Source organism: Ambystoma mexicanum, chromosome 14, assembly GCF_040938575.1.
Source record: "Ambystoma mexicanum isolate Mex_15411 chromosome 14, UKY_AmexF1_1, whole genome shotgun sequence".
Classification (NCBI taxonomy): Eukaryota; Metazoa; Chordata; class Amphibia; order Caudata; family Ambystomatidae; genus Ambystoma; species Ambystoma mexicanum.
In genome coordinates this window covers 446,463,792-446,483,123 of record NC_090940.1, presented here as the reverse complement: position 1 = coordinate 446,483,123, position 19,332 = coordinate 446,463,792, and the positions used below count along the sequence as shown (strand labels likewise).

The 19,332-nt window shown below is 46.7% G+C and overlaps 1 protein-coding gene across 3 annotated transcripts in view; it reads right to left on the bottom strand.

Annotated features, from left to right (window-relative positions):
• Positions 1–19,332, bottom strand: part of KTN1 (kinectin 1) — a 3,101,875-nt gene that overhangs the window by 1,807,971 nt on the left and 1,274,572 nt on the right. For all 3 annotated transcript variants that reach the window (XM_069637667.1, XM_069637665.1, XM_069637666.1), the window contains one exon: positions 1,043–1,080. In XM_069637667.1, coding sequence (XP_069493768.1) covers positions 1,043–1,080 — 38 coding nt within the window. The remainder of the gene's footprint in view (positions 1–1,042; positions 1,081–19,332) is intronic.

Genomic DNA, 19,332 nt, shown 5'->3' with positions numbered 1-19,332 from the left:
AGAAATTATATATATATATATATTTGCCCCCACCACCCCCCCCCAAATTAACATTAAGGCAAAATAACAGTGCAGCATTAACAAACCCCCCCGTCCCTCCGTAGCGGACTTGTAAATTAGCGACATCACAGATCAACACTCATGGTCAAACTAAGGAGCACCCCATCACGATACAAACAGTATTGGTGATGTTACAGCAGCAGAATGTGAATATTTTTATCAAGCAATCAAAGTCGATCACCACTGAAATTCAATCTACATTTATAGACATTAAGTTGTCTTTAATACTCATGATTTCTGCAGAGTATAATTTCCATAAATTCCACCCTACCCATGTAGGGGGATATAATTTTGCTGAAAGTGATCGATTCCGGTTTTCACTTATTATCATAATGATATTGCAGTTTCAGTGTGAGCAGAAAATGAACATTATCGACACGATTAATTATTAAGAACTGGACTACTAGAGGAAACAGGTAGCAATCTAGTATACAATAATGTATAATCGAGGACGGCCTCTAGCAAGCATGTGCCTTGGGGGCCTACGATGATCAGTGCCAAAAGGCGTTTTGGTTCACAATTTACACTATACAAGCCAACCCACTCACCAAGTCTCCACCCTCAACTATTAAGGGCAATCCCAAAGTAAAGCAGGACAAAAAGGAAAAGAGGTACCATTTAGCATTTTGAAGCTAAAATTCTCATTCAAACTTATTTGTATTACTTATTTGCTGAAGTGTGCATCATTAATTCAAAAAGATGTGCTAAGGGCTTAACGACATTACCCAACCCATTATGTTGGCTTTACATGCGTCTTCGCACATTCTAGTATGTTACAAATGCTTTGACGTTATTGCAATGCTCATATAAATTGTGTAATATTGCATTTTTACTGAACTGCATCAAATACGTTTAGTGTGCTAAAAGGTTCATAGAATATGTAGATGCAAAATGGGACATACAAAATGAAGCATGAGTGCCAAAATTTAAAATAAGCAAAACATGTTTTTAAACAAAATATAAAAAATAAATGTAGACTTACACTTTTTTAAGTTCTTCAATTAAAGATTTAAGAGAAACCTGGAAATTAAAGAAAAACTTATCATTTAACTATTGATGTGGTACTTCATTAAATTAAAATGCATCATCATAGGCGCTAGTTAGAGAAGAGGCACCTCAGCACTGTTTTTACCCAGAGTTTTAGTGCAACTAAATTTGTCCTGCAGACCGTTGACTAATTGGATGCAGGGGAATGGCACTGTTCACAATGAGATGTGCATGGGGAACTCAACAAAATTCAAAAGGCATCTTTGGCATGTGCACTCAATGTGCTGAGTAGTGTATGAAGTTTGAAAAGCCTGCTAGGGATTGCAGGCTTCTGACACAGAATTCATATGCAGTTTTCATTGCGATCATAGTGTTATAAAAGGAGCAGCTGCTACAAAACAAAAAAGTGCACTGAACAAAAAAAGAGCTTTGGGGGTGATAACATTGATATCCAGAGACAGCTGCCTACACCTCCAAAGCTGACATGTGTGTCACGCACAGTGGAAGTCATCCTTTAGGTCTACTCCCCTACCTCTCTTGTGGGCTGCACGTTTTTTAGATAACGTATTTAACAGACGGAGTACAGCAGCACAAAAAAAGTAAATACTATAATATCTCAATAGCATGGGTTACATACATAGCTCTTATACTACAGGATTCGCTTTATCGCCCCAGCCCCCGACCGCCGTCCATCTAACAGACCTCCATGCCACCCATAGGTAATACACAAATCACGACTCTCGTCACAATCAAACTAATAACTGTAGTTAGAATCGTCTAAGCATGGGCGGCTTTGCCATGAACGCTGGGACCTTTACTGCATATGCTATAAATGGCATCCTTGTAGATATGTATTTCTCATATCTTCGACACATATAGCGGTAATCTCTTCAACCACCAAAATGTCCCAAATCTTAACCCACCACATTTGGGGCACAGGGCCTCACAGACTTTTCCAATTAGGGGCGATTGTTATCTTAGTCGCCACCAGTAAATGCCCAGTGGCTAGAGGTCCCGATAGGGGTAATATGCCATCCCTGTATCACCCAAAAGTACAATAATGGGATCCATTGGAATTTGCAGGCCAGTGATCTCCTTATTTTATGACCATACCTCTGACCAAAAGGGGCTCAACTTGCAGCAGGACTACAAAATATGTAACAGGGAGCCCTCTTCAGAACAGTGGGGCTGCAGGTTTACACATTGCAAAACTAAACGGTAACTGCGGATTGCAATTATATATTTTTTAAATTACGCACATATAACTAGTTGATGCACATTGACATTCATGTTATGTTAATATGGATTTATCCGGTACCTATAACCATCTGAGGCATGTTTGGAAAAGTGTCCCTCTACGCCTCTCCCAGGATAGACCAGACCATGGTCTGAAGGGCCAAAAGGAAATGGGGATAAGGAGAGCGGTTAAGAGGCTAAACCTCAAAGTTAGAAAGGCAGAAGCATTTAGGTATGCATTGGTTTGGAAATAATTATTCACCATATTGTACAGTTCTGCAGCTTGCATTCTTCTATAAGGGATTATACTACACCTATTTTCAAAAGACAAACAGGGTCAACACGAGTTTGGCAGTAACCCTTACATCCAGCGGTAACTGTTTTAGCGCCGGCAAAACCGCTCTGCGGAACACGACTGTAAAACTTGGCAGCGCTATTAGAGCCGGCGGAAAAAACAGGCGGCTGTGATAGCGCCGGCTATAATGGCGCCAGGCCACCAAACACGCTATTAGAGACTTATCACAAATACAGTGTTGGCGCACATACCGCCGGACATCTGGCGCTAATACCGCTGAAAATACCCCCGGCCAAATGCTGGAGGTAAAAGAACACAAGACAGCAATAAGGGACCAGGTGGAAACAATCCACACAAGAGGCCTACAAAAGACCCACCCATGGCCCACACACCCTTCTCAGCACCATGTTTGCATTTGGAGCAGGGAGCCTTGCTGTGGACATGCACATGCTGCGCCTGGAGCTACAGAAGCCTGAAAATCAGACCAGGGCACTGAGAGCACACGCGGGGGTGGGGGTGGGGAGGAGGAAGAGACCAGCACCAGCAAGGCGGCCTGCCATCACGAGGGTCAGGCCAACACCCTTGGCCCTGACTGATGGGCAGTTGGTGTCCGAGTACAGGCTGGACAGGGCAACCATCACCCAGTTGCTGTACACAATCCAGGCTGACATAGCCAGCCGGATATCCATCAGTACCGCTGGGCCCCCACTTGTGAAGCTTGTGTCCGTCCTACAGTACCTCAGGACTGGCAGCTCCCAAAACACAGTTGCCATGATGTATGTTATGGCCCAATACACCTTCAGTGCTGTGCTGGGACAGGTGCTGGATGCACTGCTGCTCCATGTCAATGAGCCCATTGCATTGCCGGCCACACAGGCATAGGTCAACCAAGTGAAGGCACAGTTCCATGCCACTGCCCAAGTCCCAAACTTAATTGCAGCCCTAGACTGCACACATGTTGCCCTCGTAGCACCCGGGACCATGAGGCAGCCTACAGGAACCGGAAGAGTTTCCATTCCCTCAATGTGCAGATGACCTGTAGCCCTGACCTGACTGCTGTGCCCGCTACCCAGGTTCTACCCACAACTCCATGGTGCTGCGCAACAGTACCCTGCCAGCCTACATGGAGAGGCACCGAGGCCAACACACATGGATGTTGGGTGAGTAGAATTCCTGCATGAATTGCATGCCAACATTCACCGGATTGGGGGTGGGCAGACACAGTAATCCTTGCATGCCACCAGGAGACACAGTCAGTACTAGCACAGCACCATTTCCATACATGTGCGTCACACAAGGACCCCTGCACACGTTCACCACAACACAACACACAGAAGGTGAATGCCACCCACTTGTGAATGCACAATCACATATGGAAAAACAACAACCACAATGCATCTTGTCTTCGATACACTGCTGCATGTACAGTGACACCTACTGCATGTAAATCCAACCTGCCACATAACACCTAACTCATTTACACAGACTGCATGTATAGGTCAACACACGCATGTCCCTAAAGATGAAGGATGCATACCAATATTGAAATTGGATAGCATCTGCCTGTTGCACACACACATGACCAAAGTACTGTGAATTGAAGTGTAACCCTTGCACATCCACATAACCAACCTACGCCCAATGTACCTGTTTTGCCCCCTGCAGGTGATTTTGGATACGTGCAGTACACATGGCTCATGACCCTATGTTCGTAATCCTCAAACTCCAGCAGAGCTGGCATATAACATTGCCCATAGGCGTACACGCATCTGTGTGGAAATGGCATTTGGAGTGCTGAAGGCACGTTTCCGGTGCTTAGACCGTACGAGAGCGGTATTGATGTATGACCCCGAGAAAGTGGGCAAAATCATACTCACCCGTGCCATGCTGCACAACATATGCTGCAGCAGGCCACTACCCCTGGATGCTGATGGCCAACCACCTGCGGATGGGAGTGACGATGAGCATGTGCCCGTAGCCGGGGCAAATGTACACAGGGATGGGGTGAGGGAGGGGCGGTTGGTCAGATAGGCACTGATTGACAATTATTTTTGATCTGGTGGATGGATACATGTCACAAATATCACTTGTAAATAAAGAGCACTTTAAAACAATCAAAAATGCCCAAGCTTTTTATGCAGTATGACCCATATTTATTTTTTGTGGAACAAACACCCACTCCTCCTGAATCACCCCAGCACACAATCCCCCCTCCTCCCTGATCTATCAATGCTAGATCCTTAGTTGCTCATGCTACAGACATAGCACACACTATCCTGGAAAATGAACTTGACTTCATCGTCATTACTGAATCCTGGCTCCATGAGGCAGCAGGTCCAGCGCTAACGCTAGCAGTCCCAGACAACTACACTATCCTTAGAGCTGACAGACTAGATGCACGAGGTGGTGGAATAGCGATCATCTCCAAAACCAATCTCTCCATGAGAATCACCTCTACACCCAACCTTGAGTCTCTTTCCATTAAACTACCCACCGCCAACTCTCAAACATTAAATATCCATCTCCTCTACAGACCCCCAGGCCCAATAAGCACCTTCAATGAAGATCGCACCACTGTTATCTCTGAGAAGCTAAAAAACTCCTCACAAACCTTAGTGCTAGGAGACTTTAACCTAGGGTACAATGATATCAATGATCACCAGGCCACCTCCGTAGCCAACATCCTGACAGAACTAGGTTTCACGCAGAAAGTGAATATGTCAACCCATACCAAAGGGAGAACTCTTGACTAGGTTGCCAGTCACAACTGTAACCTCTCCATTAGATCCATCGCCCCCCAAATATGGGCTGACCACCACTTAATTTCCTTTACTCTCAATACTAAAAGACCCACGGCTTTAACACCCCTCGCCGTACCCACATTAACCAGAAACAAGAAAAATATCACAGCGGACAATATCTTGCCCCATATCTTACCTAATCTCAATTCCTTACCAGACCATACTGACCCATGCCTCCTAGTGGAGGAAATCAATAATGCTATGACCAATGCTCTCGACAGCATTGCTCCACTTAAACGTAGGAACAGTAAACCAAAAAAGCATCTTAACTCCTGGTTTACACCCACCTAAAAAACCTAAGACTACAGAAAAGAAAACTCGAAACGGTATGGAACCGTTTTCCCACCGCAGAAAATAAAACTAATCTAATAAATATCTAAACGCAATACAAAAAGGATATCATCCTGGCCAAACAAGAAACGTATAACAACCGGATTACCCAAGCCAACTCCAGTATGAAGGAGCTCTTCTCTATTCTAATAGAATTGGAAACCCATATTGCAGTACAGGATGACTCAAAGATAAAACCTGCTGCACAGACATTCAGATGGCACTAACCAAGAAAGTGGCCAACCTCCAAACTAAAATTGCTCTAAAGAAAGCTACATTATCAGCCCAAACCCAATTTCCCCTGAACAAAACACCTGTACCGAAAACCCAAAAAACTCACCCAATTTAACTTCTCTAAGGTCTCAGTGCTCGAGGTACAGAAAACTATTCTTGCACTTAAACCATCTAATTGCAAAGGCGACCAATGCCCAGCACAACTGATCAAGGACGTTGCTAGAGATCTTGCTCCTTTCATCACCAAACTCATCAATGCCTCCTTCACTACTGGCACAATTCTGCGTAACCTAAAGGAATCCTGGGTACTCCCCCTTCTGAAAAAACAAACACTGGACCCTAACATTCCCACAAACTACAGGCCCATCACCACAGTGCCTTTTTTATTAAAAATACTAGATAAGGTAGCATACACCCAAATTCAGAACTTCCTTGAGATAAACCATCTCCTTGGCGCCTGCCAATCTGGTTTCTGACCTCAACATGGCACAGAGACTGCACTTATAGATTTAAAGGCCCAAATCGACTCACTCAGAGACGAGGGTAAATTAGCACTCCTCCTCCTACTAGACCTCTCAGCCGCCTTTGACCTGGTGGACCACAGAGTCCTGGTAATCACTTGGACTCTGCGGCCCACTTTTCATGGGAGGCTATAGTCTGGATACAGTCATTCCTTAGTGACAGGACTATGAGGGTGTTCTCCCCCTCAGCGGCAGCAGACCCGATACCTATCACTTGTGGAGTGCCCCAGGGATCTTGTGTCTCACCAACACTCTACAATATCTTCACCAAGCCACTCTTTGACGATCTTGACAATCTGGGTATCACCTATACCAATTACGCAGACGATACCCAGATTCTCCTACCACTTACCAGGGATTATGTGGAAGATCTGGCTTTGGTGAACAGAGTCTATAGCATCGTTCAGGCATGGATGGCCAACCATGGCCTATGCGTGAACGATGATAAAACAGAGCTCATCATCCTGGGTACCACAGCTCGCATCGCTAAACTCAACCCTAATTATTCAGCATTCATCATCGATGGGAACACCATCAAGGTCGCCAGAGAAGTAAAAACACTAGGTTTTTATCTCGATTTCACCTTATCCTTTACCTAACAGGTAAACTAATTGGCCTCATCCACGGCCTATACATGTAAATTAATTTGAGCCGGGAAAAAATTCCTATCAGATGACAGTTGCCTAATTTTATCCAGAGCCCTTATCCTTTCAAAATTTGATTATTGTAATTCCCTCTACATAGGGGCATCTAAACAAACCATCAACAGAATACAAGTGCTCCAAAATAATGCACTTAGAGCGGCCTTAAGTATTCCGAGAAGAGCACATATTTCTGAAATAAGACAGAAACATAAATGGCTCTCTACCTAAGAAAAAAATCAACCTCAAATCTGCCTCCCTCATCCACAAATGCTTGAACAACAAAGCCCCTAGCTGCTTAACAGAACGATTTACTAGAAAAAATTCTACTAGACGAACAAGAATAACTAGCCCCAACTGCCTTCTAGTGCCCAGATTTAAACTGTCCACTATTGGAGGGTCTAGCTTCCCAGTTAGGGCAGCTCAATTGTGGAACTCCCTACCTCACGCACTTAGATCTGACCCAACGCTCAGCAAATTCAGAAAGCACACAATAAAATGGCTCACTGAGAATGCTATGTAACGCTCATTCTCCCCACGCACCTACCGCATGTATTGTACCTGATATAGATTTGCTATCTTGTTACGTCAGCCTGCTGACTTGTTGTCAGCATACCGCTTGTACTTGTACTCTATTGCTTAACCCTCATCCTGTGGAGCCAGGAGAACTGTTCTACCATGCTCTGTAAACTTGTAACTTCTGTAACCAAGCTATAAGCCCTCTTGTCACATGCGCCCTTCTACCTCAGGGTCCGGTGCGCACAATAAATAAATAAACCCCAGCACACAATCCCCCCTGAAACACCCCAGCACACAATCCCCCGTCCCCATAAATCTCCCCAGCACACAATCCCCCCCACCATGAAACACCCCAGCACACAATCTTCCCCCCCCCTCTTGAAACACCCCAAAACAGTACAGTCGTGTCCATGTGGCTGGGCCTCGGCCTAACTGTGCTATGTCCATCTATGATGGTTCATGGATGCCTCCAACGTCCGGGTCCCTCTGGTTAGCGGCGTGGAGATTGCGCAGGGAACGTCGCCTGGGCGAACCCTCCAGGGATCCCTCTGTGGGTGTGGTGGAGGTAGATGGGTTTGCTCCTGCAAACTGAAGCTGCTGGTGGATCAGATGGTTTGCTGCCTGCTTCTGCTCTGCATGAGCAGATTGGCCCTCACACAGCTCACAGACTCGCTGTCCAAATCCGGTTAGGGTCGCTGTACAGCCCGCAACCACTCTACGGGTGCAGGCATTGTCACGGGCCATGCTCTTGGCTGCATTACGGATGGCACGGCTTATTGCCTTGATGTGGCAGGTGTGGTCACTCGCCATGGCCTCGATTTTACGCTGCCGTTCCTATATTATGTCAAGCCATCCCACGATAGCATTTCCGGTGACTCTGGGTCTGTCGGGTGTGTGTTTCTTGGAATGACAGGTCTGCATGGGGTGTTAGGGGAGCGGTCGGTGGACATGGTGGCCTGTCTAGTGGGGCTGCCGCGTTTGGAGGGGCTGCCTTCAGGGGTGCCATAAGGAGGGCTGTCTACATCAGGAAATGGTGTGTGGGCACGACGTACACGTTTACGGACACTGGGAGTGTCTGTGTGTCCACTGGAACCTGCTGTGGGGTCCCCTTGGGTGTGCCCATCTCCCGAGTGGCACTCTGGCTGGGTGAACACCGGCGCAGCGTGTTGTTCCTCAGTGGATGTGTGGCTCTCATCCACGTTTGTACCACTGGTGGCTACCTCCACATCCTGCAAACCCCTGGTGACTTCCGGTGCTTGAGGCGGTGACACCCTGCGGCGTTGTGGACGTTCAGTCGGTCTGACTGTGCTGCGGTGGGGTGACCTGGGATGTGTCCTGCGCCCTGACTTCTCAGGCTGGTCCCTTTGCAGAGTGGTGGTGCTGGTTGATGCACGTATGGGCATGTGGCTGGATGTGCCTGCTTCTTCCGCATCTACATTGCCCTGCGATGATCGCTGCGTGCCTGTAGGGTACATAGGGTGTGGTATGAGGTGAGGGCAGCTTACATTTGTATCATGCATTTTCGAGTTTGTTGCCACTTCTTCCGCCGGACGCTATTTGAGTGAACACCAAGGCCTTGTGCACGTGCATGCCAGCTCCTAATCGGGCGTTGTTTACGCTACACATCGCGGCATTAACACACATAGCGTTCAGCGGATATTACACCAGGAATACCGCCGAACTTGTGATGAGGCACAAAGTCTTTTCTGAAAAACAAATTGCAAGGCTGGTTGCATTCAGGCCTGAACCACAACATGCTTGCTGTCCTCCACAAACTACAGTTCTTTATGCTAGTCCAAAGATTTCAGTCCTAAAGAGACAGTGAGTAGGGATGCTAACCACTAGCAGTTGGCGGGCAATCAATAACAATTGGACACATCAGGCTGTAAGCCTCAAAGTGATCTAGAAACATAAAACAGATTTCCTTTTCTGTTCCTAGAAGGCAGATTTAAATAATAGGGTAACGTTGATGAAGAGAATCCTCCCATACCCACACTTTGTTACACGATAAGATGAAGAAAAACAACAAATGACTTCCCTCTTGGTATGTTTTTCTGATGGATCAGTCCTACCACGCAAAGATTCCTCATCTTTGATATATCCGGCTAGGCTCTACAAAATGAGCATAGATTAAAACAAAAAGCAGAGAGCACGTTTTTTGCATTTACTTCCATTAAAGAAAGGTGCTAGTCACCTTATTCTCAAAAGTAACCTGCGTATTGCAGGGATCATGGGGAGCAGCACAACATACATTAGCGGTGAGAGTTCACTGCCAACACTAATAAGTTACAGGCTCCTGGCATCCTTGTGGACGATGGGCACGCATTTCTCAGTTATGGGCGGTCATTGTGAAATGCTATAAAAGGACAAATGCACTTCTAACTACGTTTGAAGGACGGAAATTCAATTAGGGTTCATACTGCTACTCTCCCACTTAAAAGAAAATGCATGGAAGGTTCAGAAATTAAACGAATGCATTGTGGCTTGCCCTGGTCCAAACAGGTTCAGGAAACAGGCTTTGATGTTTCCGAAGACAGCTGGTAAAGTGGTGTCAGATCCCTAAACCCTTTTTTGGTAGAAGTGATGTATCTAGTGCATCTCATCACTTGCACCTAAAAAGGTACACTGCAATTCACCAAGGGTAATTTGAATGTGTGATTCTTAGATATCCAGTCACATTCCCTTTTTCAGGCCCTTAGTAGATTTTCATAAGTAAGGGGATGTTTTGCGCATGTCAGTGTCCACTCACGCCAAACTGCTGTGGGGAGTATTTGTAAAGTTGAATCCTCCTTTGAAAACAATAGATGAAAGACTGCACCGGCTCTGCATTGCTACAGTCAATGTTGCTTCCATAGAAACACGGCCACACAAGGTCGATCACACAAATTATGGGGAAAATGTACACCGCACCATTGAAAACATTCAGCAGCCACTACTGGGAGGTACAAAAGAATTTGTGAAGGTGAGCAATCAATAGGGTTCATCTTTAATTTGTTACACCATATGAAAAATCTCTTTCACTTATTAAAGTAGCAGTGCCTAGTGTTGAGTTTCCGTGCCTTTAAAGACTGGATGAGGGTTTCTGTACTCCTGCCCTCTATATGGCAGAGTATAAGCACAGAGCACCCCAGCCAAGATTCTCAATGTGGTAGCAATGGACGAGCAATCGAGGCTTAAGCTCTCAGGAGGTGATGCAGGCTGGTTCTTAAATACATTGTAGTCCCCAAGCGCCTAGATAGGAATGTCCACCGACTATGTTGGGTGATAAAACAGTTTTTTACATAAATAAGGTTTAGAAAATATACACAATCAATAACACACTTTGTACTTGAGAATTCTAATATGGTAAATATGTACAATGTCTATGTTGTACCATAGTTCTCTCTTGACTCCTTTAAAATGCACCAACTGCTGACAGTCTCAATGGTATAGAAATAAAATTGTAAAGTGAATCAACAATAGACATAGGAAAGAAGACAAGTTGGGTTAAACAAATGGCAGAATACTTTGTCTCTACCCAAGACACAGCTCTGTGTGAGGATCCCCCCCACCTGGACAACCTGTAAATAAAGTGTATTAACAAGCCCAGTCCATTTATGTTTAGAATTAGTCTTGTTTCCTGCTAAAATGTTCTACTACCGCAATGTACCTGGTTTAGCCGAGTTCTTCAATGGTTCGCTAATGGATCCCTCTTGAGTGAACTTCCTTTAAAGCAGGAGCCACGGGTCACTGCTGTAACCTAGTCGACCGAAGTCGATGTTAGGAAGAATTCTCTGTTAAGGCTAATTTCCCAAACCTAGTGAGTCCCCCAGCAGCTTTGCTGGATTTCTGGGGTTTAATTTTTTTCTCCTGCTAAGAGTGAGACTCTTTTTCTCCCACTCTTCGACATGATTTGAGATATCCTTTGACTTTGTAATGGGTTCTATGGGGTCTTTTACTCCATAGGGTTTCATGTGGTTTTAGGTAAGTGTGTTACACAGCACCCTCAGTGCAGTAACACAGGGGTGTCATAGTGACCCACAAACAGACTCCATACCCTGGGACTGACTACTGTCTCCCAGGGCATGTAAAGTCACCATTGACTTTACTAGTCTTAAATTGGGAACAGAATCAGTACAAACCATCATATTGTGGAAGTACTGGTAGGGGTAATTAGATTGCCCCTGGGTCTGTTTTTCGAGGGGGCACTGTGCAGTCCCCCCCTCGTCGAGTTTCTGGCTGGTGGCAGTGGTTACCACGCGAAATATTCCTTAAGAATATTTACTATGGGATTTTCCCATTCATTTTAAACGCAGCACTTTTTGGTGCAATGCTAAAGATACCGCCGGGTTATTTATCTAATATTTATTCCCCGGTTGGGTCTTTTTGCCAGGACTCGGTTTTAAAATGGCGTTTGTGTTCGCCTCTAACTCCAACCCAAGTCGAGCCCTTTGTTCCACTTTTTGGCGGGCTTCTCCACAGAAGCCTCCAAAAGTGGTGCCACTCTGTTTGGGTCTACAGGATGTGTGGGAGGGGGGTTCAGGCACCCTGGACTGAGTTGCCTCGGCAACTCAAGTCGCACTCTTGTGTGATTGGCCCAGTGGTGAGCCGCCCGGCTCACCACTTAGCATGTTTGAGTGACAGCTAGGACTGATGAATGGGGGTTTTCTGCATAAAAGCAGGGCTGTGGGGACTGGGACTTCAGACTTTGCCACAGGACCAAAGAATCCGAAGAGGGAGAAGCTGATCTGCAACAACGACACCACCGGTGGAGCCCAGCCGAACCACCTCACCACTTCTTCCGACGACAGAGGAGATCTTCATCCCGGAGAGTCTTCTTCCTTTGACTGGTGGGGATAACCAGTTTGCCCGCCTTTTCGCCTCCCCGGATCATCTTGTGGCCGCCTTGCTTGTGCCAAGCACCCCGGCAACCGGGATAGCACGTTTTACCACTACCGCGAATAAAAGGGTAGTACCTTTTAACCGGAGAACTCCGCGGCTGGTTTCTTCCCTGGCAGTGCAACGACCTTCAGCTTTCCACCACTTCGAGATCTTCTCTTCCTCTGGACGACGCCGCGACTTGCACCTGCTGCCAGGAACAACTGCCCCCGCTGGAGGATTCTCTCCACTTTCAAGGTACTGTGTCCGCCTGGCCTCCCTCGCAACAGTCTGTGTGGGGTGACTCTTAAATCCTCAACTTACCACTTGGGTTGGCCCTAGGCTGGCTAACTGAACTTTTCTGAGCTGAACTAATTCCTTTTTGAACTCCCTGAAAGACTTTTCAAGCCTTTTAAACTGTGTGATCTTGGGCGCATTGGTGTTCTACTCTCTCCAAGAGGGAGCCTGGCCTCAGAACATTTTTGCTCACAAGTAGACTTTGACTTTCCTGCCTTGCTGGGTGCTTCTAAAGTATTGCGTTGTGTGCTTTTCTAATTTCTGTCTTTTCCCTCCCTTTTTTTTATAACTTATTGGAGTGCCATCTTTAGTTAAGCGCTCACCTCTGTCTGAAAATAAGTGGTGTTAACTAAGACTTGTCCAATAAGGAATAAGGGATGTATATATATATATGGCTGCTGGATGCTCAGCCACAGCTACCAGGTAAATCTGGGTGGTACAGACTGCTACCAATTGGGTTTACTGCCAACATCTGTAGTCTTAAGCCTTTTGCAGTGGTCCCTAAGGGAACTGCACAGGTTTCTGCCTAACAGTCGAAACCCTCCATTGCCTAAGAACATTTTAAAAAAGGACTCCCTTGCCATCACCGTCGACCGGTTTGTCCTGCAGCATAAAGTCAAGGTTGCCGACTACTGAGAAGAATCCGCCGGTGGGTTTCCCACCACCCGAAGTTCACAAAATCACTGATGAAGATCCAAAAGCCAGCCGTGGTCGAGTCCCGATCGTCTCTGACAACCCGACGCACTTGCTGGGCCTACGTTCTTCATCGATCTGCTTTGCTACAGCAAACCTTTGTCATCGAGGTGCACTGCACGCCTCCTCTTCACAGGACGTCCACGACCGATTGTCGATGAGCACCGCAAATGTCGAAGCTGCTCCCTCGACAACAGTGTTCACATTTTCTCATAGGAACCTCAATGACGCGTGGCTCCTGCTTTAAAGCCTACTCAAGAGGGATCCATCGATGAACCATCGAAGTACTCTGCTAAACCAGGTACATTGGGGTAGTAGAACATTTTAGCAGGAAACAAAACTAATTCTAAACATATATGGACTGGGCTTGTTAATACACTTTATTTACAGGTTGCCCAGATAGGGGGGGATCCTCACACAGAACTGTGGCTTGGGTAGGGATAAAGTATTCTGCCACTTGTTTAAACCAACTTGTCTTCCTTCCTATGTCTATTGGTGATTCACTTTACTTTTTGATTTGTATGTGATTAAGACTGTCAGCAGTTGGTGCATTTTAAAGGAGTCCAGAGTGAACTGTGGTACCACAGACATTGTACATATTTACCATATTAGAATTGCCAGAGTACAAAGTATGTTATTGATTGTGTATATATTCTGAACCTTATTTATATAAAGAACGGTGATATCACCTAACATAGTGTGTGGACATTCCTTTGTGGGGGCTTGGGGACTACACTGTACTTAAGAACCATCCCGCATCACCTCCTGAGAGCTTAACCCTTGATTGCTCGTCCATTGCTACCGCACTGAGAATCTTGGCTGGGGTGCTCTGTGCTTCTACTCTGCCATATAGAGGGCAGGAGTACAGAACCCCCTCCAGACTTAACACCGGTGGCAGAGGTGGGATGCTAATGGTTTTAAGAATGAGTGTGTAACCTTGCCACTTACAAAATATCCACACTTTGTTAAAGTGAGGTTTAGTTGTGTACTAAGATAACTACATTACAAGCAGTGGAATCTATTTCAAATGGTAAATTGTCTAAGATGAGCTTAGAGGCTCTCCAGAGTGCTTGTGAAGCCAGGGAATTGGACTTTGAAGAGAAGTCTAGCGCTGAGCTGATAGCTGCCCTGGTGGAATACCAGACTGACGGCGATGCTCTTGATGAAGGGGGGGGGGGGGGTGCAACCATTGACAACTTTGCCTCTGGGGTTGTTAATTAATCTGTTTCTGGGGGTGCCACCACTCCTGCTATCTCTATTCCAAAACCCATCATGGTTTCTTCAGGGGATTCCTTGGAACTTGAATTATTGAGGATGAAATTGGTTTTTGAATATAAAAAGTTGGAAGCTGAAGTTGAACTTCAGTAAGAGGAGATGGCACAGCAAGTGATACTCAAAAATAGGGATCTTGAACTTAAAAACAAGGACACAATGTCAGAGAATCCAGCTAGAGAAAGCTAGAGTGGAGACTTCAGCCAAACCAGTTGAGTGTCAAGCCCCCTGCCACCAAGTTTATGAAAGATTCGGTTGGTGTTTATGTGGAGGGTTCCGATATCCTCCAATGGATTGAAGCATTTGAAATGGCTTGCGGAATCCATCATGTTGATAAAAGAGATTGGGCTAAGTGTTTATTAAGTAGAGTGCCTCAGACTGGTTATGACTATTCTGAAACTGAGTGTGGAAGAAAGGGGTCAGTATTAATGCATGAAATCTACTTTGATTGCCAAGTTTGGCAAAACACCTAGCCAATACCTTAAAAGGTTTAGGGAATACAAGAAAAGAGAGAATGCGTCTTGGGTTGACTGGGCGAGTGCTGCGCATATGAACATGATGGGGTGGATTGATGGATACAAGGTGAAAACTTTTGTTGAATTGTCCCACCTTTTGTTTTTTGAGCATTTGTCTGAAGCCTGTTCACCAGAGCTACGTCAGTATGTTTCTGACCAGGACATATTGGATCCCTTTAAACTGGCCAGGCTGGCTGACAAGTGGGTCTCCCACCGGGTGTCCCCTAAGAAATCCAGTGGAAAGGTCAAGCACAAAGAAAAGGGGGCCTCTCAGAAGTCTGAGGAGTCCAAAAAGCAGTCACAACCGAGTAAATCTAAAGCACCTGCTCCTAAAACAACAATCTAGTGGGGATAAATCTTATGTGGGTGGGAGTAAGAGTAGTAGGGGTTCTCCTGCTGTAAAGCAGGCTCCCAGTGGCTCCAGAACCATATCGCGCATTCCTGGCACCTGTTGGGACTGTGGGGCTCTGGACCACAAGAGGGGTGAGCCCAAGTGTAAAGGTAAAGCAGTTGGAGTCCAGGCTGTCAGCCTGACATACCCTTACTTCATGCTGAGGTGGAGGCCACTGTCCTCCCCTCCTCTACAGATATCACATTTGGTGCTCCTGCAGAGATTTCCCTAGTGTCCCTTGGGGCCTGGGAAGAGTATGCCGAAGTACTGGCCCGAATCCCACAAAACACATGCAGATTTTTGGGAAGTGTCCTCCTGAATGGCCGGCCTTCTACTGGTTTGAGACACTGGGGCGATTAGGACAGTGGTGGAGAGGAAATGTAGGTGCCCCTCTGAGAACTACCAGGACAAGACAGCGGAGCTTCCCGTCCTGGTTCAGAACAACGTACCTGCTAACATTTTGTTGGGGAATGATCTAGTGGAGTTGGGGTTGATCTCTAATGGTCTACCTGTTGCAGTGACTAGGTCACAGGTCGCACAAGGTCTGAGTGCCAGTCAGGTACCCAAGCCAAAGGGGAGACCCAAGGCAAGACATAATAGCAAGAAGGCCACCTCTGCAAAGGGGTCTCCTCTTTCTGCTGCTTCAGCAGTGTTAGGGAGAATTCTCTGTTTAGGCTGAATTTCCTAACCTAGTGAGTCCCCCAGCAGCTTTGCTGGATTTTTGGGGTTTATGTTTTCTCCTGCCAAGAGTGAGACTCTTTTACCCTCACTCTTGGGCATGATTTGAGTGTGTTTCTTTGACTCTAGATGTGTTTAATGGGCTATGGGGTCTTTTACTCCATAGGGCTTCATGTGTTTTTGTGATGTGTGTTACAAAGCACCCTCAGTGCAGTAACACAGGGGTGTCATAGTGACCCCCCAGTATAGACTCCATACCCTGGGACTGACTACTGTCTCCCAGGGCATGTAAAGTCACCATTGACTTTACTAGTCTTAAATTCTGAACAGAACCAGTACAAACCATCATATTGTGGACGTACTGGCTGGGGCAATTCGATTGCCCCGGGGTCTGTTAGTCGAGGGGGCACGTCTCCGTCCCCCCTGATCGAGTTTTGACTGGTGGCAGTGGATACTTTTTATATTCAACCGCAAATATTTCTCTATGGGATTTTCCCATTGTTCGAGGCTACTATCTTTATTTATTTAATTACGATAGCCTCAAACATACCGCCAGTTTATTTGATTATTATTAACTCTCCGGTTGGTATTTTTTGCCAAAACTCGGTTCTAAAATGGCGTTTGTTTTCTCTTCTGTGACTCCAATCCAAGTCGAGCCCTTAGTTCCACTTTTTGGCGGGCTTCTCCACAGAAGCCCTCCAAAGTGGTGCCACTGTGTCTGGGGTACTAAGAAGGGGTGGAGGGGGATTTAGGCACCCTGGACTGAGTTGCCTAGGCAACTCAAGTCGCACTCCGTCCTGATTGGCCCAAGTAGTGAGCCGGCCGGCTCACCACTTAGCATGTTTGAGTGACAGCTAGGCTGAGTGAATGGGGGTTTTCTGCATAAAAGCAGGGCTTTGGGGACTGGAACTTCAGAAGTCGCCACAGGACCTAAGAATCCGAAGAGGGAGAAGCTGAGCCGACCTGCCACGACAACACCACCGGTGGAGCCCTGCTGGACCGTCTCACCACTTTTCCCAACGACAGAGGGGATCTCCCGCCGGAGAGTCTTCTTCCTTTGACTGGTGGGGATAACCAGTTTCACCGTCTTTTTGTCTTCCCGACGCATCTCGTGGCCGCCTTGCCTGTGCCAAGCACCCCGGCAACCGGAATACCACGTTTTACCACGACCGCGAAATAAAGGGTAATACCTTTAACCGGAAAACTCTGCGGCTGGTTTCTTCCCTGGCAGTGCAACGACCTTCATCTTTCCTCCAAGTCGAGATCTTCTCTTCCCCTGGACGACGACGAGACTTGCACCCACTGCCAGGAACAACTGCCACCGCTGGTGGATCCTTCCCACTTAAGGTACCGTGTCCCGCCTGGCTTCCCTTGCCACCGACTGTATGGGGTAGATTTAGCCCCCGGCTTTCGAACCTGGGTTAGCCTGGGACACCCTGGCTAAACTTTTCTGAGCCTCTCTAAACTCTTTTCGAACTCTCGGCAAGACTTTTTAAGCCTAGTGTAACTGTGTGATCTGGGGTGCATTTGTGCTCTGCTCCCTCAGAGAGTGGGCCCAGCCTATGGACTTTGGCTCACAAGTGACTTTTGCTCTTCTGCCTTGCTAATAGTGTTCCTAAATCTTAGAGTGGTGCACCTTTCCATATTCTGTCTTTTTCCCTCCCTTCTTCATGAACTTATTGGAGTGCCATCTATAGTTAAGCGCTCACCTCTGTATGGAAATAAGTGGTGTTAACTAAGACTTATCTGATAAGGAATAAAGGTTGTATATATTATAATAGTAACTGTGTTTAGAGTATTTTACAATAAGAGTGCTGGAGTGTTTCAAACAGTGTGTTTTTAAATAAATAATTATATACTTTGATACCAAAGCTCTGGTCAGTGTTTGCTTGTATTATTGTGTCTGAGTGCCTATTGTGTATACTTTGCATACTGCCTAACTCTTCTTGGGGGAAGTCTGACTGCTCAGCCACAGCTACCAGGTAAATCTGGGTGGTACAGACTGCTACCAAGTGGGTTTACTGCTAACACCTGTAGTCCTAAATCTTTTGCAGTGTTCCCAAAGGGAACTGCACAGGTTTCTGCCTAACAAGCAGCAACCACTGGGATTTAGGTTCTGGGCAGGCTGGGTCCAGTGGTAACCCGAGACTCAACTCCTACGGGAGAAGAGCCAGAAAACCCTCCTCCTGCGGGAGAGGTGCTCAACCCAGAGGATCACCCTGACCTTCAATGCCTGCTGGGGTGAAAGGGGGGTCCTCAAGGGAAGAATTCTGTAAGGGTCAGAGAGTGCGCCACTCTCTCAAGGGTTTAAGAAAACAGGCCCAGGCCCAAGGTGAAGTGCCTAGGCCGTTCAAGATTTATTGGGAGGATGAACTCCTTTGTAGTTTGTTTATTCATTTGAATCGCGCTCCAGACCCGTAGGTATTAGGGCGCAGGGGTTAAAAGGAGATTCACAGCTTTCAGCCCACTAAGCCTGAACCTGGAGCCCTAAAGAGGGTGGTGGTACCCCAGGTTTCCAGGCCCTTCCTGTTGCAGTTGGCGCATGAGGTGCCCTTGAGCTGGTCATCTTGGGACAAGGAAGACTAATCAAAGGCACTCTGCACTTTTCTACTGGCCCTGGATGGGAGTAGAAGTGGAGTCCCACTGCCGGACCTGTCCCACTTGTCAGTTGTCTGGCATGACTGGAGGCAGTATCATTGGTCCACCGCAGCCTTTGCCAGTGGTTGGCACACCATTTGAGAGGGTTGGCATCGAACATTGTCGGTCCCCTTGACCCTCCCACATCAGGTGGACATCGGGATGGTACTGGATGATCATGCCACCGGGTACCCTGAGGCTGTACCCCTTCGTACCATCACTGCCAAGGTGGTTGCTAAGGCTCTCCTGGGCATTTTTACCAGAGTTGGATTCCCTAAGGAGGTGGTCTCTGACAGAGGATCCAACTTCATGTCGAGATACATGCAATCGATGTGGAAGGAGTGCGGAGTAACTTAAAAGTTCGCAAA